The sequence below is a fragment of the Gymnoscopelus microlampas genome, assembly GCF_963454915.1.
Source record: "Gymnoscopelus microlampas genome assembly, chromosome: 10".
Taxonomy (NCBI): domain Eukaryota; kingdom Metazoa; phylum Chordata; class Actinopteri; order Myctophiformes; family Myctophidae; genus Gymnoscopelus; species Gymnoscopelus microlampas.
Genome location: NC_139947.1, coordinates 4,397,183 through 4,419,305, shown reverse-complemented (window position 1 = coordinate 4,419,305; position 22,123 = coordinate 4,397,183). Strand labels below are relative to the sequence as shown.

Here is a 22,123-nt window from a genome sequence, read left to right as displayed (position 1 = left end):
TATGGAAATATTAATATCCCAGTCAGGTGAAGTGTTGGTCATTTATTTAGGAAGATTCAGCTGAGCAACAGCATACAGAATTACAGATCATATGAAACAGGCCTAGTGGCCTGCTCCTGTACTGCAGCCCCTCCGGGGCACAAGTAGCCTCGCGTAGCCAGACAATATCACACGACACACTGCGTGGATATTAGTCTGGTCCCTATCAACGGTAGATTTTCTTCCAAGGGGCGGTTACAAAAAGATCCAAACGGACTCTATTGGTTAGACCTAAACCAATCAGAGCAGTGCTTCCTTGAACGAACCAATCAGAGCAGTGCTTCCTTGTACGTCATTGCTCCAAATAAGGTGATAAGCCCGCCCACATTTGGATACTGGGCCCTGGTTGGCTCCGCACAACTGCGGAGGGAGAGAATTGAAATCTCTATGGAGGGGGGCCAGACCTAATCTGCCGAGGGCTAAAGTGCATGCAATTTTGCAAAGGCAGATTCGTCTGGAACCAGGCTAGGGCACAAGACCTCCCGAGCACCCATCTAACACAGTTCTTAAAGTCCACACTGTACCAGAGATGCTATTCTAAATGGTCATATATAAGGTGTTTACTGAAGATAAGAGCGACACAAACATAGATACACATATAGAAATAGCTGACAGAGTCAGAGTAGCATGGAGGAGTCAGCTCAGCTGTTAGATGGACAGCTGTAGCTGAGTTGGAATTAGCACATTTATGTGAAGCCTTGCTTCAATGAGATAACCAACAAATACACAATACATATGCTTGGTAATCTATACATTCCTGCCACCATAGACTTCACTATCAAACATCACACAGGACAGACATGACAAATAACTGAAATATACAAAGAAATTATTGATTTATTGAATATTTGTATTCATGTAAAAATAGCTGAAGTAGCTGATCTACAAGTTTACAACGCGTCACTTCGTGACTCGTTGTAAACTTGTAGATCAGCTACTTCTGCTATTTTTAATATTTCAAAATGTGTGAAAATCTTTCAACATGGAAACGATTATGACGATTATCTCAAATAATTGCCATTAGACGATGATGTATTAATTGTGACAGACCTAGACATAAGATGTACTTAAATGAAGAAGATCTTCATAAAACGCTCTGGGAAGTTTCATTAAAGCCTCACTCTGTGATTTCATCAACTGGTTGGCTGTATGTAGAGCATTAGGAACATAAGTTTACAATGATAATACCTAAACATAATGCAGGGGGGGGCTTTTCACATGGTTCATAGACTGAGCCTGTACTGACAGAGTTCCAGTCATGAGATTACAATAGCAGCACACCAATAGCGCCAGGAGAGGGCAGTGGTACTCCACAGATATGTGACGGAGCCATTTAGACCTGAGGATGATTCTAAAAACATCCTAAAACCTCAGAGTTTTCTGAAACACTACAGAACTGTCAACGTTCAATAAAACATGAGTTTTTCTCAGCCTCTGTAGCACATGGAAAGTTACAAATGGAATAACAAACAAAGAAAGACATTGAGAGCTTACTGAAAAGTACTTTAATTTGACCTTATAGTCATGAAAACATCAAGACAAATCAATAAAAAGATTTGTGGAATGTATATATCGTTTTGTCTTGATCTATTGTAATTTGTTACTGTTTTAATGCACATTATATCAAATTAGATGCTAACCTGTGTGTGTGTGTGTGTGTGTGTGTGTGTGTGTGTGTGTGTGTGTGTGTGTGTGTGTAGTTGTGTCGTAGGTACCCGGGGTTCCTGCGGGTGGCGCTCTCTGACCCTCAGCCTGACAGGAGGTTCTTCAGGCGCTGCTGGGTGACCTTTGATCCCACTGTCAACATCAAAGAGACCTGCTGGAACCTTCAGAACATCAGGGTAACACACACACACCCCCCACACCGTATATTGGCGTTAGTACTCGTATAGGTAGGACTGGTGCAGTTAGTTTACTTATTTATAATTATCTGGTAATGCCCATACCCTAGGTGGGGTTGGTGAAAGGGCCCACTCTGTGTGGAGTTTGCATGTTCTCCCTGTGTCTCTCAGGGTAGTTAATACCCTCACAAAAACATGTAGTAATCCTGGTCACTATACTGCCTCCCCCTGGTCAGCCGGTGCGCCTGATGGAGGGGAAGGGAACTGGTTGGAATCATAGATATATATAAAGGCTAGATGACTCACCCGCGCTGCTGGCCAATGGAGTACGACGTCGCCACATGGCGGCCATCTTGGGACGGTCATTCATAACATTATGTCTATGGTGCATATACTTTGAAATAACCATAGCGTGCTCAATTTTCATCTGATTTTCAAACGGTTTGGTGTTTTGTAAACACCAAAGATGTAGTTATGATATTATTGTATTTAAAAAAAAAAACATGCTTATGATTATAAGTATGCAGTATCATAACTACATCTTTGGTGTTTACAAAACACCAAACCGTTTGAAAATTGAGCACGCTATGGTTATTTCAAAGTATATGCACCATAGACATAATGTTATGAGTGACCGTCGCAAGATGGCCGCGGTTGAGCTACGCTTGCGCCGCCCCCTTGAGCTATCTAGCCTTTATATATATCTATGGTTGGAATAATGTGTTCTTTCCACGCGCTACGTCCTACCAGGGAAACTCCCCCCTGTCAGGTGACAAGAAGGTCAGTTGGCTCTCATGCATTGAAGGAGGCATGAGCTCGGCCCTGGCCTCCCTTGGCTGGTAAGGGGAGTGTAGCGCCCAGGATCACTTTGGCACCGGGTGAAAAAATTAGGATTACAAAATCGCGGGATAAAAAAAAATATATATATATCTGGTAAACAGTATTGTTGTTATACTTTATGAACAGCCAAAGTCTAGTTGGCTGGTGAATTGTACATAAACATCACTTATGTTACTGTAGGGGTTGAATGTACAGTATACAGTTATATACATTTACATGACACTTTCAGCCGTGTGTCCCTATTTTGGGCATTTCATTACATGCTTTTTTTACACAATAAAAAAGGTCCTGTGGTCTTTGATGGCCAGATGTGAGTTATTGGGGGCTAGAAGAGCTACTGTAAATAATAATAAAGAAAACACCGGGTTATTGTGTAAAAAAAGACATATTTAGCCACCGGACAGAATGCCCCCGCCCACTGTAAAAAAGATCGCGAAAATTGCTAAAACTATAGAAAGCAGTAAATAAATAAAAAATTACACTCATATTTTATTTACTTTAATTACAATCTAAAACATAAACCTTGGTTGTAAAAAACTAAAGTTGTCCTTAAAAAGGAAAATGGCTGATCTACAATTATCTCTTGGCATCATATAAGCAGAGCCTACATAGTCAGAATGGAACATAAATTAACGGTTGGACTTGAGAAGCGAAGAAGTTCAGTTACATAAACGCCAAGGATGTAAATATATATGGTGTGAAAAATCTACTGAGAGTTCTGGCAAAGTGTGGCATTTTAAATGGGAAATGTGTGGAAGTACGAACCCTGCTCTCCAGTCTAACTGTGTGTGTGTGTGTGTGTGTGTGTGTGTGTGTGTGTGTGTGTGTGTGTGTGTGTGTGTGTGTGTGTGTAGCTGCGTGACTGTGAACTAGCTCCGGTGGTGAACAGGGATCTGGCCCGTCGGGTTCGTAACGTCAACGGTCTCACTCACCATAAACCTGTCGTCAGGAACGACATCAAGCTGTCTGCCAGACTGATCCACACCCTGGATACCAGAGGACTGCTGTGGGAGACAGACACACTGACAGACAGACAGGTAGGTCCACACCCTGGTGGATACACAAGGACTGCTGTGGGAGACAGACACACAGGCAGACAGACAGGTACACTGCTCTGGGAGACAGACACCAACCCGATCTCACCCCAACACGGTGAAATAACACAGGATTGAAATTCCGTAAATAGACGACTAGAAAACCCCAAACGCCGTGCATAGGAGCGGCAACACGGAGCGAGCGAGTTGCCGCGCCGAACGTTGCCACGTTCGCTTGATCCGACTGAGGCTCAAGCGATCGGTTATATACCGATGGGCACAGAATGGTAAATCATGTTGTGGGGACTGCTCTGCTTCCGGGTTGCAACCCGTGTTATTTCACCGTGGGATTCATGGCTCCTATGCACAGCTTTTGGCGTTTTCTAGTCGTCTATTTACGGAATTGTCAATCTGTGTTATTTCACTGTGTTGTGTGAGATCAGGCTGAACACAAAGACAGACAGACAGGTACACTGACACGTAGGCAGACAGACGGGTAGACTGATACGCAGGCAGACAGACAGGTACACTGACACACAGGCAGACTGACAGGTACACTGATCCACACACCCTGGATACCAGAACATAAAGAACTCTGCAGGTTCATTAGAACATAACGATCTGAACAGGTTCATTAGAACATAACGATCTGAACAGGTTCATTAGAACATAAAGAACTTTGTCAGTGCCTTTACGACATTCAAGAGAGGTTGTTCTAGGAGGGTATAGGAGCTACACACCTCTTTAATTCCTCTACAAACACAACCAGATGTTATTTTGCATTAATAGCGAGAGATGACACACAATTCTTCCGCTGTGTCTGTCACCAGAAATGGACAAATGATGATGAATGTATTTGTAAAGCGCTTTTCCAAACATAGTTTCAAAGTGCTGTACAGAACGTGTTCAAAATGGCACGTACACGTAGAAATAGAAATAATTTAATGACCAGCAGCGGTTCCGGTAGGAGAGTCTCCATTGTGTCTCCTACCGGAACCGCTGCCTACCGGTCCTAGCCGAACACGTCCTAGATCTGTTATTTTCAGCAACCAAGTGTAAAATCAGCCATTACGACGCCATCAAGGCACCGCCAACATACATTTTAGTCAACTAAATCAACAGTAGATTTAGTCGACTATAATCTTATGATATTTAGTCGACTAAAACTAGACTAAAACTAAAACATTTCATTTGACTAAAATATGAAATGGAATTTTGTTCAAAAGACTATGACTAAAACTAAATCAAAATGTGCTGTCAAAATCAACACAGTTTCCTCCTTTTTGAAAGCCTGGTGATGCCAGGTTAGTCAGAAAGAAAAACAATTTTGGGATGCCGAAACCGAGAAAAGTTAGCTGTGATGTCATATACTGGTTGAAATCAAACCAAAGCTGTGAACACTAATATGTTAGGCAGGTTTTAAAACGTTAACGTCACTGTTTTCATGACTGTGTAATTTGGGAATGTGATTGCGTTTGTACTTGTTTAGATTAGAACTTCATGCATGTCCTTTTTGTAATCAATATTCTTTACTAAGTAGATATTTGTATAGAAAGGCCTAACCAGGGAGGACTGGTGTCGCAAATTAGCCTCTGTTATAAACCCCTTATACAATGCAACGGTTTCATGTTTTATGACTTGATACATTGTTTTTGTATTGTCCCTGTCAAATAAACATAAATAAATATAAATTTGGAGTATGCTGCAGCTCTAGCACACACTGAAACATTACAATAACTACCTGTTACATTATGTTAACACACACTGAAACATTACAATGACTACCTGTTACATTATGTTAACACACACTGAAACATTACAATGACTACCTGTTACATTATGTTAACACACACTGAAACATTACAATGACTACCTGTTACATTATGTTAACACACACTGAAACATTACAATGACTACCTGTTACATTATGTTAACACACACTGAAACATTAAAATAACTACCTGTTACATTACGTTAACACACACTAAAACATTACAATGACTACCTGTTACATTACGTTTCATCTCCAGTTCCCAGACTCTAACCCGGTGTTGAAGAACATCACAGACTACCTGATAGAGGAGGTGAGCGCCGAGGAGGAGGAGCTTACCGGCGTTACCGGGGGCAACGAGGCCGGCGACGGCAAGGACCCCGCCTCCACGGATGTTACCATGGAAACGGACGACAAGCTGCTGAAGGTGAGCCGGGACGACGAATAGTCGTTCACACGTTTTTATCGCCCGTGCAGGTTTGCACGCGACACGTGCAAACCTGCACGGGCATTATGGGCGGCCATAGCTGAGTGGTTAGTGAGCCCGCCTAGGGAACCAGAGGCTCTGGTTGCCCCAGGTTCGATTCCAGGCCGCGCCAGCATATGTGTCGATGAAATGAAATTTGTCCCTGAGCAAGACTCTTAACCCATAATTGCTCACAGGTTCTCATTGGAAACAAGACCGCAAGGACTTTCATGAACAACCTGTTAAAAGGAATTACTCTCGCCAAAACGTGGCCACAGCGTGACGTAAGGTCAATGCATTTAAATTAATTAATCCTAAAACACCCTGGACAACGCTCCACACGTCCTAGACTCTTCTCTCTTCTCTAAAACACCCTAGACAACGCTCCACACGTCCTAGACTCTTCTCTCTTCTCTAAAACACTCTGGACAACGCTCCACATGTCCTAGACTCTTCTCTCTTCTCTAAAACACCCTGGACAACGCTCCACACGTCCTAGACTCTTCTCTCTTCTCTAAAACACTCTGGACAACGCTCCACACGTCCTAGACTCTTCTCTCTTCTCTAAAACACCCTGGACAACGCTCCACACGTCCTAGACTCTTCTCTCTTCTCTAAAACACTCTGGACAACGCTCCACACGTCCTAGACTCTTCTCTCTTCTCTAAAACACTCTGGACAACGCTCCACACGTCCTAGACTCTTCTCTAAAACACCCTGGACAACGCTCCACACGTCCTAGACTCTTCTCTCTTCTCTAAAACACCCTGGACAACGCTCCACACGTCCTAGACTCTTCTCTCTTCTCTAAAACACTCTGGACAACGCTCCACACGTCCTAGACTCTTCTCTCTTCTCTAAAACACTCTGGACAACGCTCCACACGTCCTAGACAACACTCCACACGTCCTAGACTCTTCTCTCTTCTCTAAAACACCCTGGACAACGCTCCACACGTCCTAGACTCTTCTCTCTTCTCTAAAACACTCTGGACAACGCTCCACACGTCCTAGACTCTTCTCTCTTCTCTAAAACACCCTGGAGAACGCTCCACACGTCCTAGACTCTTCTCTCTTCTCTAAAATACCCTGGACAACCCTCCACACGTCCTAGACTCTTCTCTAAAACACTCTGGACAACGCTCCACACGTCATAGACTCTTCTCTATTCTCTAAAACACCCTGGACAACGATCCACACGTCCTAGACTCTTCTCTAAAACACTCTGGACAACACTCCACACATCCTAGACTCTTCTCTCTTCTCTAAAACACTCTGGAAAACGCTCCACACGTCCTAGACTCTTCTCAGAAAATATAGGTCAGGATTTAGAAGGCGTTTTTAGAATGGGTTTCAGGTCTAAATGGGCTAAACTGAGATGCAATCAGAGACTGCTATTACAGTATATCGCCACAAGATGGCTCCTTTACCCAATACACACTGAATGAACCTATAATCACCTTTTTAATGATCCCTTAATGCCGACCCATTCCAACAAAGCAACGTTACATTTACAGCCCTAGACTCTTCTCTCTTCTCTAAAACACTCTGGACAACGCTCCACACGTCCTAGACTCTTCTCTCTTCTCTAAAACACCCTGGACAACGCTCCACACGTCCTAGACTCTTCTCTCTTCTCTAAAACACCCTGGACAACGCTCCACACGTCCTAGACTCTTCTCTCTTCTCTAAAACACTCTGGACAACGCTCCACACGTCCTAGACTCTTCTCTCTTCTCTAAAACACTCTGGACAACGCTCCACACGTCCTAGACAACACTCCACACGTCCTAGACTCTTCTCTCTTCTCTAAAACACCCTGGACAACGCTCCACACGTCCTAGACTCTTCTCTCTTCTCTAAAACACTCTGGACAACGCTCCACACGTCCTAGACTCTTCTCTCTTCTCTAAAACACCCTGGAGAACGCTCCACACGTCCTAGACTCTTCTCTCTTCTCTAAAATACCCTGGACAACCCTCCACACGTCCTAGACTCTTCTCTAAAACACTCTGGACAACGCTCCACACGTCATAGACTCTTCTCTATTCTCTAAAACACCCTGGACAACGATCCACACGTCCTAGACTCTTCTCTAAAACACTCTGGACAACACTCCACACATCCTAGACTCTTCTCTCTTCTCTAAAACACTCTGGAAAACGCTCCACACGTCCTAGACTCTTCTCAGAAAATATAGGTCAGGATTTAGAAGGCGTTTTTAGAATGGGTTTCAGGTCTAAATGGGCTAAACTGAGATGCAATCAGAGACTGCTATTACAGTATATCGCCACAAGATGGCTCCTTTACCCAATACACACTGAATGAACCTATAATCACCTTTTTAATGATCCCTTAATGCCGACCCATTCCAACAAAGCAACGTTACATTTACAGCCCTAGACTCTTCTCTCTTCTCTAAAACACTCTGGACAACGCTCCACACGTCCTAGACTCTTCTCTCTTCTCTAAAACACCCTGGACAACGCTCCACACGTCCTAGACTCTTCTCTCTTCTCTAAAACACCCTGGACAACGCTCCACACGTCCTAGACTCTTCTCTCTTCTCTAAAACACTCTGGACAACGCTCCACACGTCCTAGACTCTTCTCTCTTCTCTAAAACACTCTGGACAACGCTCCACACGTCCTAGACAACACTCCACACGTCCTAGACTCTTCTCTCTTCTCTAAAACACCCTGGACAACGCTCCACACGTCCTAGACTCTTCTCTCTTCTCTAAAACACTCTGGACAACGCTCCACACGTCCTAGACTCTTCTCTCTTCTCTAAAACACCCTGGAGAACGCTCCACACGTCCTAGACTCTTCTCTCTTCTCTAAAATACCCTGGACAACCCTCCACACGTCCTAGACTCTTCTCTAAAACACTCTGGACAACGCTCCACACGTCATAGACTCTTCTCTATTCTCTAAAACACCCTGGACAACGATCCACACGTCCTAGACTCTTCTCTAAAACACTCTGGACAACACTCCACACATCCTAGACTCTTCTCTCTTCTCTAAAACACTCTGGAAAACGCTCCACACGTCCTAGACTCTTCTCAGAAAATATAGGTCAGGATTTAGAAGGCGTTTTTAGAATGGGTTTCAGGTCTAAATGGGCTAAACTGAGATGCAATCAGAGACTGCTATTACAGTATATCGCCACAAGATGGCTCCTTTACCCAATACACACTGAATGAACCTATAATCACCTTTTTAATGATCCCTTAATGCCGACCCATTCCAACAAAGCAACGTTACATTTACAGCCAACATTTGATTAAATAAGAGAAATGATTGAATAGATCTAAAAACGCACAAAGTGATGCGTTGTAAGCTTGTAGATCTGCTATTGCTGCTATTTTTTTATATTTCAAAAAACATTATGACGATTATGCAAAAATAATAATTAATAATAATAAATATAATAATAATAAATAATTACGATTAGAGGATTATGTAATAACTGTGACAGGCGTAGCTGTGGGAGAACACAGTAGTGATGGAATGACTAACTCCATTGGGTGTGGACACTGCGTTGGTCTCTGTCAAATTTATGTTATGGCCTAAACGGTTCAACCATTGCCATTCAAGTTTTTTGTGACAGCAGCTTTTATGTTGCTGCCATTGTCTGTGGTTGTTGCCAGGAGTTTTGTTGCATCTAAGCCCCAGTTTGCACCTTCCAGTGCATCTGCTATATTGTCGGCTGTGTGTGTTGATTGGGGAAAAGGCTTGTTTGGAGACGTTTGAATGTTTTACTAAAGTAAAAGTATCAATACTGCAATGCAGAAATACTATGTTACAAGTAAAAGTCCAGAATTCAAAATGTACCTGAGTTAAAGTACAAAAGTATTGGTATTAAAATGTACCAAAAGTAAAAGTTCTCATTGTGCAGAATGTCCCATTTCACAAGTTAATTTTTTTTTTTTAAATCGTTTGAAAATAGCTGATCTACAAGCTCACAATGTGTCACATCGCGACACATTCTTTGCTTGTAGATCGGCCATTTTCAAATGGCTGAAATATATATATATAATCAAAATCTACAAAGTAACTAGTAACTAAAGTTTTCAAATAATCGTAGTGTAGTAAAAGTACAATATTTGCCTCTGAGATGTAGTGGAGTAGAAATAAAAGTAGTGTAATGTGTGTGTAATGTGTGTGTGTGTGTGTGTGTGTGTGTGTGTGTGTGTGTGTGTGTGTGTGTGTGTGTGTGTGTGTGTGTGTGTGTGTGTGTGTGTGTGTGTGTGTGTGTGTGTGTGTGTGTGTGTGTGTGTGCAGGGTTGGGAGGGTTACTTTTAAAAAGGAATCCCCTACAGTTACAAGTTACTTGCTAAAAAATGTAGTCAGTAACGTAATCCCGATTACTCCATTTAAAAAGTAACTATAGTTACTTTCAGTTACTTTTGGATTACTTTTAAGTAGGGATGTCCCGATCACGTTTTTTTGCTCCCGATCCGATCCCGATCTTTTGATTTTGAGTATTTGCCGATCCTGATCTTTCCCGATCCGATCTTTTCATTTAAAAAAATATTTTTAAATTATAATTTATGCATGTAGAATTTATTTTTATCATTTATTTTGTAGCAATAAAAGACAATATGTCTCAAAACACTGGCTGACAGTTGAATTATTGCCAACAAAATAAATGTTAATTAAAGAAATTAAGACAAATACTGAATCTCTGAACATTGGCTTGCAGTTATCGCACATAACCAAAATACAATAATAATATTAGGCTTGTCATTCAGGATGGAAAATAAAGTTGTCCTTTTGGGGAGAAGTGGAACTTAGAAGTCATTTAAGTTTAGCGTGAGGGAGAGGGTCTACTCTGATTACTACAGCAGGGGTCCCCAAGGTTTGTTTTTAGCTAAGGGAGAGATGAAGCAGGAACCCCCACTACATATTGTATAAAATTTGTATTGCAGATTAAACCTTTTCATAGATTTCATAGATAGCTTCATAGACTTGTTTAACAGCACTGTCATCAGTGTATTTATCAGACATGTCAAACTCTCAGTACTTAGTAAAGTTGAGCCTAGGCTCTGTACTTGGTCTGCTCTTTTCCCCTCTACCTCTTCTTGTTCCCCTCAGAATATAGGGATATTAGGGTTCATGTGGTTAATGTAAATACAAGAAAAAGGTCCTATCACGCAAATATTTGGAGACCCCCCAGACTTGATATCTACACTACAGAAAACATTCAGTTGGACATTAAACACACACACACACACACACACACACACACACACACACACACACACACACACACACACACACACACACACACACACACACACACACACACACACACACACACACAACTGACATTAATTAGTGCTGTTGATTGCTATGTGGTCAAATGCGCATACAGGCTCAACGAGCCATCGTTAATCAGTTAGTGTTACACAGCTGACTGCCAATATGAGCATTTCTGTTGAAAACGCATCACTGACAGGCTGATGAAGGCTATACATAGACTAGAAAAAATAAATAGAATATACCAAGTTACTATCAGAACCTAGTAACAATCAGAACCAAAGAAAGACACTTTAATAGATTATAGTCCCTTTAACCAAACCATCTGATCAGTTTAAGGTTAAGAGTAAAGGCTTTTATGCAGGAACAGCGCTGCAAAGAGGACTAAAAAGAGAGCCACGATGTCTGTAGTGTTGCCTAGTCTGATTATTATAAGCCACTTTGGGCTCATTTTTCTGAAGTTGCTTGTAAATAATGGTAGAACGGTTGTGAGCTTGTAGATCGTCTATTTTCAAATAGCCAACGTATATAAATATGTACATTGTTTAATGGACGACATATATAGCTATGAAGTGCGTTATGTGGCCTTTTATAGTCGCTTCTTTTGTGCTTGTTTTCATAGACCTATTTGCTTATTTCTCTCGCAAAGTCTGGCAACACCGCTGTTGATGCAACATTAGCAGTCTCCAGTCTCACTGTGAGGATTTTTGACACAGAGACGCGCTGCTCAACTCCAATCCATTGCGGTCTGTGTGCGGACTAGTGTGCGCTCTTGCAGGTGGTTGTTTGGTGTTATAATAATTTATAACTTGTTTGTAAAATTAATGAGGGGAAGGGGAGAATGTAACCCTCCTGTAACGCCCGTTACAACACCCCCGTTACTGTAATCCAGATTACACATTTTAAAATGTACTCTAGGACGTTACCGTTACGTTTTTTTTGTACTCCGTTACGTAACGGCGTTACATGTAATCCGTTACTTCCCAACCCTGTGTGTGTGTGTGTGTGTGTGTGTGTGTGTGTGTGTGTGTGTGTGTGTGTGTGTGTGTGTGTGTGTGTGTGTGTGTGTGTGTGTGTGTGTGTGTGTGTAGGTGTTGGACAGGTTGCTGCTGTACCTCCGTATCGTCCATTCAGTGGATTATTATAACTTCTGTGAATATCCTTCTGAAGACGAGGTGCCTCATCGCTGTGGACTGCTCCATGTCAGAGGACCCTTACCCATCAGCAAGATCTCTAGTACTGAAGGTAATCTATTACTATTACTCTATATGCTGCTCCATGTCAGAGGACCCTTACCCATCAGCAAGATCTCTAGTACTGAAGGTAATCTATTACTATTACTCTATATCAGCGGTTCTCAAACTATGGGTGCCGTTGGGGTTGCACATTGGCGACCAAGAAATCAAGAAACGGTTAACAAAAAAAGTGAGGTCGTCGCGACCAATGTGAAGAGGACGTCCACTAGACACCACACACACACACACACACACACACACACTCACACACACACTCACACTCACACTCACACTCACACACACGCATAAAGCCCTTGCAGAAGTTGAGGCACACAACAGGTTTTAGTTGTTCATAAACGATTTACTAAGGTTGGACTTAAGTTCAATATCGTCACCTTGCTAAACTAATGGCATAAGTCATTTTTTGAACATCATGCTGTTCCCTCCCCTTTTAGTATAATGGCCGAACTTCCTAGGGCCTATCTATTTTACCAGAGGTGTCCAGTGTTATGAAGACATGATTTAGGCAAAAGTATCATCTTCTCATAAGAAGGTGACAGTATGTAACACTTCTCTACATGTCAGAGGACCTCTACATATGAATGATGTCATTCTCCTCCACAGTGTCAGAACACCAGAGGATGTGTGAGGAGCGTCTGTCTCCTCTGTTCTCCTCCTCAGAGAAGGTTACAGAGGAGGAGGCGCAGAGACTGGGCAAGAAGGACGCCGAGCAGGAGGTAATGTACACACACACACACACACACACACACACACACACACACACACACACACACACACACACACACACACACACACACACACACTGATCATAAATAGATACATGTAGTTTATCTGTAGTTTGTTGATCATAGATGTAGTTTATTGTGTCATTTCGTTGCCAGATTCACTTGAGGAGTCATGAAGCAGGATGAGGTGTTCACTGTCGGCTACAAAACATACACAACATACAAATAGCAACGCTAGAATATCTGTCACAACACGGCCATTAATGTCATCAAACGTGTCTGACGAGCTAGAAAACATGAAGGAAAATATAATGTGAATGTTTGATGTTTTTGTTGTTGTTGTTTTAATCTGTTAAAGGTGGAGAAGTTCTTGACGGCCAACTCTCAGGAACTGGGAAAAGACAAATGACTCTGTCCTCTGAGTGGGAAGAATTTTAAGGTACTGTGTGTGTGTGTGTGTGTGTGTGTGTGTGTGTGTGTGTGTGTGTGTGTGTGTGTGTGTGTGTGTGTGTGTGTGTGTGTGTGTGTGTGTGTGTGTGTGTGTGTGTGTGTGTGTGTGTGTGTGTGTGTGTGTGTGTGATGATTCTGTGTTCTCTAACATCTCAGCTAACACCCTGATGTCATTGTTGTTAATGAAAACCATAGAGAGGTGTTCATTCTGGAGGTCGGCTTGTACTTTTGATTAAACCTTAGAGGAAGCCTTCCTAACCAAAGTGTTAAAATATCATCAGCTAGAGCAGACCATCTCTAAGCTAGGCTACAGATGTAAACCTTTGGTTTTTATCTTTGGTAGTCTATAGGGCACGAGTTGTTTGTGAGAGGCCTGCAAATGGCCGGCCTCTCCAAAAGGAGGGCTAAACAGTTAGCAAGGTACTGCTCAATATCAGCTATTATAGGAAGACGCTCAATTTGGAGGAGGCGTTGTTTCCTTTACTCATGATTGTTGTCTGCTGTGTGTGTGTGTGTGTAGGCTCCAGAGTTTGTGCGTAAACACATCCTGAACAAACACGGTGACAAGGTGACGGCCGTCAGGAAGGAAGTAGAATTCTTCAACAACTTCCTGTTGGACACCAAGAGACCCGCCCTCCCTGAGAACAAGCCCCTCCCACCGCCTGCTCAGGGTGAGAGAGAACACACACACACACACACACACACACACACACACACACACACACACACACACACACACACACACACAGTAAAATCAATGAATATTTTATTGATTTGAACCAAAATCAATAATATCCTTGTGTCTTTTAGCCCCGCCCCCTGGAATGCATGGGTTTCCTGGTCAGCCTCCTCAGCAGCAAAGCCTTCTGGGATATCCTCCTGGAGTCAGACCTCCCATGCCCGGTTTCCCCGGTAACATACGCACGCACGCACGCACGCGCGCACACACGCACACACACACACACACACACACACACACACACACACACACACACACACACACACACACACACACACACACAGTATATATTATAGATAGATGAATGTAGAGATACAACAATCATAACTCTGTAACAATCGGCCTTTACCTTGAAAGGATAATTCTTAACTAAAGGAAAAACAACGGGATCGGCAGGTTTTGAACGTAACAATCGGCCTTTACCTTGAAAGGATAATTCTTAACTAAAGGAAAAACAACGGGATCGGCAGGTTTTGAACTTAAAATACTTTATATAAATTAGCCACAAATTAAACAATTGACAAAACAGATGGTAAATAAATAATACACTTTGGCCTTTAAATCAACATCTGTCCCTAACTCTTTCCCTAATAAACGAAATAAATAAACAAACAGATAAACAAAAAACAGTGCTTCTTTCAACAACAAAAGGCACAACCAAAAGTTACTTCATCAGAGCACTGCACGGACAGATGCCTACTCGCTTGACAAACAATAACAAACAGCCCCACGTTAGAGTCCGAACGGCTTCTTGTGACCGCGGCCTCGAGAGGGTCTATTATGTCCTTTAATCCAAAACGAAACGTAAACGGTCCTCCGCACCGGCGATCCAAATGATAACTTAAGTTTGGGGTACCCCTGTTGTTTGTAATCCACAGAACAGAAACTTGGCTTTATCTCACCGCGGCGGCGCAACGACTCTGTCCGTTGTCCGCAGGGCTCGTCCGTTCTTAATTCTTGGCTGCAGCTTACACCCGAGTCTAAACTTTTAGTAACTTAAACACGGTAACGCTGGCGCCTAGGAGATCTCCTCTCTCTTCCTCCTGTCGCTTCTGATGCACAGGTTGCTTGCTCGATTCCCCTCCCCCCGTGCCGCACCCTCTATTAGTAACGTCGGGTGGCACAAATCATTCAATTACCCCCTAATCAGACCCATTACCCCTCACGTGAATAGGAAATGTTCATATTGCTCATTGTGTCCAACATGTTACATATCCCTCGTATATAATAACATGCATAAGTCGGGCAGATGTTACATGTCACACGTATAAAATAACACCCATAGATCAAGCAGATAAATATAATAATATAATGTGCAGTTTGTCACAGTCCCCCCCCCCCCCAGCTGGAAGCTATTTCTTCAAGTCCTCCCAACGGAGGGTTTGAGGTCGACCACATTACAATGTATCCACTTTTTAACACTTCCCATTTCACTCAGTAACTTTTAGGGCCTATCTGACTCGTTTTCTAGCTGGACCTGACCTTTTCGGGGGCACTAGCTTTGACGAGTCTGTGTCAGATGCTTTTGAAAGTGGGTGTGTTCTCCCCCAGACCAAATCACCTGGTCGGAACTGATCATGTGTCCGCCAGTCCTTACCATATTTGGCTCGTCTAGACTGAGAGACACCCACCCTTCGTGTAATTTCTTTGACCCTGGCCCACTTGGTGTCATAGTCAATGGTGACCAGCAGCATGGTGTTCCTCTTCTCCCTCGGGAATGGCCCGGCCGAGCCGATCCCCAGGGACTCTCCTGCCTGGTCAGCCTTAGTGGACGGTAGTAGGGCGAACGGCTTACGATTCTCCGGCCTGCACCGCTGACAAACGTGACACCTCTTGACATACTCCCACACCTGTCTGCGGACTGTCGGCCACCAGGCCACCTCAAGGACCCGAAGGAGAGTCTTTAGCCGACTTGGATGACCACTCGTGGGGTGGTCATGGAAATATTCCAGGACACAGTGGACCCGGCTGTTGGGCACCACCACCTGATATTTCCGTCCGCCGTCTTTGGATGGTCGCCTTCGGTATAGGACTCCTCGGATTTCCTCATAGCCCACACAATCCGCTCGCTGGTCGGCGTGGTCTAGATGTTCCTGTAGATCCCTTACTCTGGGGTCTGCACCCTGAGCCCTGGCTAGGCCTGCAAGGGTTAACCCTGACGGCCAGTTCTGGATCAGACATTCCCACTCCGGTGGGACGCCTCGGGCTCGGGATCCCAGTGTGACACCATCACCGCCCCTCGACGGTAACCCCGGCACAGCCGCACAGAGCTGCGCCGACGACAGGTCGGGCGGTGGCTGTGAGGCGCTTTGTCGGTTGATCTTCTTCCAACAGTCGCTGGAGGGCAAGCCATGGGAGGCAATAGTGGGTGGCCCCTGAGATGCACCGGCGGGCTGACGGTAGGGAGTACTGGTGGGACTGCCGTGAGGAGTACGTACTCCACGGAATGTAATGTCTGGCTTAGGTGGAGTTTGGGACCTTGGGTGTGATGCACTGATTTTTCTCATCTGCGCCACTTCACTGTTCCACCTCTCGTCTCTCCTCATAAAACATTCAGTCACTTCTTTCCTGAGCTGTTCAACTGAGGTTTCGACAAGAGTCTCCATCTCCAGCATCCTGCGAGCTATGTACCCCCTTAGGCCCAGTTCCCTATTAATACCACTCTCCATTGCTTCTTCAAAATCCCCCCTGACCTGCTGTACTTCATTTTGGCAGCTTTGCAACTTGTCCTTCATTGAGGCCATTTGTTGCTGCACTGTGAAATCAGGGCCCTCACTTTCCTCAAAGTTAGCTGTCACCGCTACTACCTGTTTTGCTTTTTCCCTGTGGTGTTCCATTGTACTTCTCTCTTTTTTCCCCGCTTTTCCCCGGTTGTGTTTTTTACAGTGTATTTTTTTTAATGTACTTTACCTTTTATGACAATTATTAAATTGTGGCTTTTAGTATTTACTTTTTAACCTGCGATCCCCGTACGGGCCACCACATGTAACAATCGGCCTTTACCTTGAAAGGATAATTCTTAACTAAAGGAAAAACAACGGGATCGGCAGGTTTTGAACTTAAAATACTTTATATAAATTAGCCACAAATTAAACAATTGACAAAACAGATGGTAAATAAATAATACACTTTGGCCTGTAAATCAACTTCTGTCCCTAACTCTTTCCCTAATAAACGAAATAAATAAACAAACAGATAAACAAAAAACAGTGCTTCTTTCAACAACAAAAGGCACAACCAAAAGTTACTTCATCAGAGCACTGCACGGACAGACGCCTACTCGCTTGACAAACAATAACAAACAGCCCCACGTTAGAGTCCGAACGGCTTCTTGTGACCGCGGCCTCGAGAGGGTCTATTATGTCCTTTAATCCAAAACGAAACGTAAACGGTCCTCCGCACCGGCGATCCAAATGATAACTTAAGTTTGGGGTACCCCTGTTGTTTGTAATCCACAGAACAGAAACTTGGCTTTATCTCACCGCGGCGGCTCCGTCAGAATCCTCCCGCTCCTCGGCGTTTCATTCATAAAACCAGCACTCGATTCCCCACGGCGTCGCAACGACTCCGTTGTCCGCAGGGCTCGTCCGTTCTTAATTCTTGGCTGCAGCTTACACCCGAGTCTAAACTTTTAGTAACTTAAACACGGTAACGCTGGCGCCTAGGAGATCTCCTCTCTCTTCCTCCTGTCGCTTCTGATGCACAGGTTGCTTGCTCGATTCCCCTCCCCCCGTGCCGCACCCTCTATTAGTAACGTCGGGTGGCACAAATCATTCAATTACCCCCTAATCAGACCCATTACCCCTCACGTGAATAGGAAATGTTCATATTGCTCATTGTGTCCAACATGTTACATATCCCTCGTATATAATAACATGCATAAGTCGGGCAGATGTTACATGTCACACGTATAAAATAACACCCATAGATCAAGCAGATACATATAATAATATAATGTGCAGTTTGTCACAACTCAACCAAAATGTGTTTTTGATTTCATATAAATCACATGTTTGTGTCTCAGAGGAGGGCTATGGACAGTTCAGATCATAGATATAGAAACCTAGATACCTCATTGGTCTCTGCAGTTCATTGTAGCGACCTGTATCTCAATACAAGGCTCTTCCACAGGGCTGTTTGACTACTGGCCAATCACAGCGCGTTGACTACGAGCCAATCACAGCGCGTCTAACTGACTAGTTGCTGCGCGGCCGCCTCTTAAGAAAAGACCCGCCCCCACCTGCCTCTGATTGGCCTACGGAACGCCCCCTTCTGTGACGCACACAGAAGTTTCCAGCTTGCCCTGCTGAAGCTGAAGCACGGCAGAGATACACACGCCTCAGAGCCTAAGGAGGCGTCTACCTTTATATGTCTATGGTTCAGAAACCTGACTACCAGTGACATCATCGATGGGGAATCCAAGCTATTAGAAACTACAGGCTTTCTATTTCTGTAAAGTCTGCATGCTGTGATGGAAGACATTGTTCTCGCCTAATTATTTTTTAGCGGTGCCAACCGCTTTACACTTGACTTTGTCTCCGTGTCCGTCCGTCCGTCCGTCCGTCCGTCCGTATGAGCACGGGATGAGCACGGCAAAGAAGAAACACATACAAACACACGCACACACACACACACGGACTTGGAGATTGCCTATGCCATCTCTCCTCTCATTGGCCACACGTGCCACTGGTTATCAAAGAGGGTCCAGGGACCCCCAGCGTATGTTATGTCCGTCCGCCCGTATGAGCACAGGATGAGCACGGGATTTTAAACAGCTATAACTCCAGTTTGCAGCATGCCACCAAGTCCACATTTGGTATGTGGACTTAGACCACCAATAGGGACGAGCATGAATTGCTGAAGTTATCAAAGAGGGGTCCAGGGACCCCCAGCGTATGTTATGTCCGTCCGCCCGTATGAGCACGGGATGAGCACAGGATTTTACACAGCTATAACTCCAGTTTGCAGCATGCCACCAAGTCCACATTTAGTATGTGGACTTAGACCACCAATAGGGACGAGCATGAATTGCTGAAGCCCCGCCCCAGGGTTCCAGGGACCCCCAGCGTATGTTATGTCCGTCCGCCCGTATGAGCACGGGATGAGCACGGGATTTTAAGCAGCTATAACTCCAGTTTGCAACATGCCACCAAGTCCAAATTTGGTATGTGGACTTAGACCACCAATAGGGACGAGCATGAATTGCTGAAGCCCCGCCCCCTCTGTCTTCCCATTGGCTGGCCTTTAAACAGCCATAACTCAAGTTCGCAGCATGCTACGGAGTACATATTTTGTACATGGACTAAAACCACCAATAGGGACGAACTGTAATTACTTAAGCCCCACCCCCTCTGTCTGCCCATTGGCTGGGCTTTAAACAGCCATTATTCCAGTTTGCAGCATGCTACCAAGTACAAATTTGGTAAGTGGACTCAGACCACCAATAGGGATGAACTGAAATGAGTTAAGCCCCGCCCCAAAGGCACCGCTTCCTTCACACAGGGTGTGATTTTTTAATATATTTTTGGGGTCTTTTTCTGCCTTTATTGATAGGATAGTGGACTGACAGGAAATGGGGAGAGAGATGGGGGAGGGGGGGGGGGTGACACACAGCAAAGGTCGTTGGGATCGGGAGTTGAACCCGCGACACACTGTCAGGCTGGATTAGAAGCATATGTGGTATGAGCCTGGACCGCTAGGCCAGCGCACGCCCCCTCACGTAATTTTTGAAATGACCAAACCTGCGTACCGATGATGTCACTGGTAGGCAGGTTAGTGAACAGTCTACAGCTCTCCTCTAACACATCACCCGCCAAGGTATTAAACATGGTTTGTTATCCCCTTGCCAGCGTAATTACCTTCATCCCATGAATTTTGAAATGAAAGGGAGGGGGTAAGAGGAGGGATCTGTGTATTCAGAGGAACCACAATGTTCCAACCGCGATCTGCCATTTTGGGGCTTTGGCCCGCTGAAAACAGTGGTTTTCAATGCAAAAAACTGCAACTGAGTTACAGTTTTTCTGAAAATCCCATAGTCAGGGCGGGCGGAAGTGACGTTTTTTGGAATGATGTCACATCCACATACTTCTTCTCTGATTGACAATGAATGGATCATCACAGAGCTGTGTTACGCTGCCTAAAACAGCGTGTCTCATTTTTTTAACTCTTTTCCTGCCATTGACGAGATTTCTCGTTTTTCTCTGCATGGCTCAGCCATTTTTTATTTTTTTTTGCTTTTTTAATTTTTCGTTTATCACAAAGGAAGCAGGAGATAACGCGATGCGAAGATTTTCTGCTCCATCCTCAGTAGACAGACATGATACCATATTATAATGATCATCATGTGAATGTTACCTTAACTCTACCTTGTGTGTGTGTGTGTGTGTGTGTGTGTGTGTGTGTGTGTGTGTGTGTGTGTGTGTGTGTGTGTGTGTGTGTGTGTGTGTGTGTGTGTGTGTGTGTGATGATGATGATTCTGTGTTCTCTAACATCTCAGCTAACACCCTGATGTCATTGTTGTTAATGAAAACCATAGAGAGGTGTTCATTCTGGAGGTCGGCTTGTACTTTTGATTAAACCTTAGAGGAAGCCTTCCTAACCAAAGTGTTAAAATATCATCAGCTAGAGCAGACCATCTCTAAGCTAGGCTACAGATGTAAACCTTTGGTTTTTATCTTTGGTAGTCTATAGGGCACGAGTTGTTTGTGAGAGGCCTGCAAATGGCCGGCCTCTCCAAAAGGAGGGCTAAACAGTTAGCAAGGTACTGCTCAATATCAGCTATTATAGGAAGACGCTCAATTTGGAGGAGGCGTTGTTTCCTTTACTCATGATTGTTGTCTGCTGTGTGTGTGTGTGTGTAGGCTCCAGAGTTTGTGCGTAAACACATCCTGAACAAACACGGTGACAAGGTGACGGCCGTCAGGAAGGAAGTAGAATTCTTCAACAACTTCCTGTTGGACACCAAGAGACCCGCCCTCCCTGAGAACAAGCCCCTCCCACCGCCTGCTCAGGGTGAGAGAGAACACACACACACACACACACACACACACACACACACACACACACACACACACACACACACACACACACACACACACACACACACACACACACACACAGTAAAATCAATGAATATTTTATTGATTTGAACCAAAATCAATAATATCCTTGTGTCTTTTAGCCCCGCCCCCTGGAATGCATGGGTTTCCTGGTCAGCCTCCTCAGCAGCAAAGCCTTCTGGGATATCCTCCTGGAGTCAGACCTCCCATGCCCGGTTTCCCCGGTAACATACGCACGCACGCACGCGCGCACACACGCACACACACACACACACACACACACACACACACACACACACACACACACACACACACACACACACACACACACACACAGTATATATTATAGATAGATGAATGTAGAGATACAACAATCATAACTCTGTAACAATCGGCCTTTACCTTGAAAGGATAATTCTTAACTAAAGGAAAAACAACGGGATCGGCAGGTTTTGAACGTAACAATCGGCCTTTACCTTGAAAGGATAATTCTTAACTAAAGGAAAAACAACGGGATCGGCAGGTTTTGAACTTAAAATACTTTATATAAATTAGCCACAAATTAAACAATTGACAAAACAGATGGTAAATAAATAATACACTTTGGCCTTTAAATCAACATCTGTCCCTAACTCTTT

At 44.1% G+C, this 22,123-nt stretch overlaps 1 protein-coding gene across 1 annotated transcript in view; it reads left to right on the top strand.

The window, feature by feature from the left end:
- The window catches only part of LOC311054052 (serrate RNA effector molecule homolog), a gene marked incomplete at its 5' end in the record, with an annotated part of 32,705 nt that overhangs the window by 1,802 nt on the left and 8,780 nt on the right, over nt 1-22,123 (top strand). The window contains 10 exons of the mRNA XM_084069932.1: nt 1,740-1,880; nt 3,575-3,757; nt 5,785-5,952; nt 12,349-12,502; nt 13,117-13,229; nt 13,597-13,677; nt 14,209-14,359; nt 14,499-14,600; nt 21,288-21,438; nt 21,608-21,709. Coding sequence (XP_083926058.1) covers nt 1,740-1,880; nt 3,575-3,757; nt 5,785-5,952; nt 12,349-12,502; nt 13,117-13,229; nt 13,597-13,647 — 810 coding nt within the window. The 3' untranslated portion in view covers nt 13,648-13,677; nt 14,209-14,359; nt 14,499-14,600; nt 21,288-21,438; nt 21,608-21,709. The remainder of the gene's footprint in view (nt 1-1,739; nt 1,881-3,574; nt 3,758-5,784; nt 5,953-12,348; nt 12,503-13,116; nt 13,230-13,596; nt 13,678-14,208; nt 14,360-14,498; nt 14,601-21,287; nt 21,439-21,607; nt 21,710-22,123) is intronic.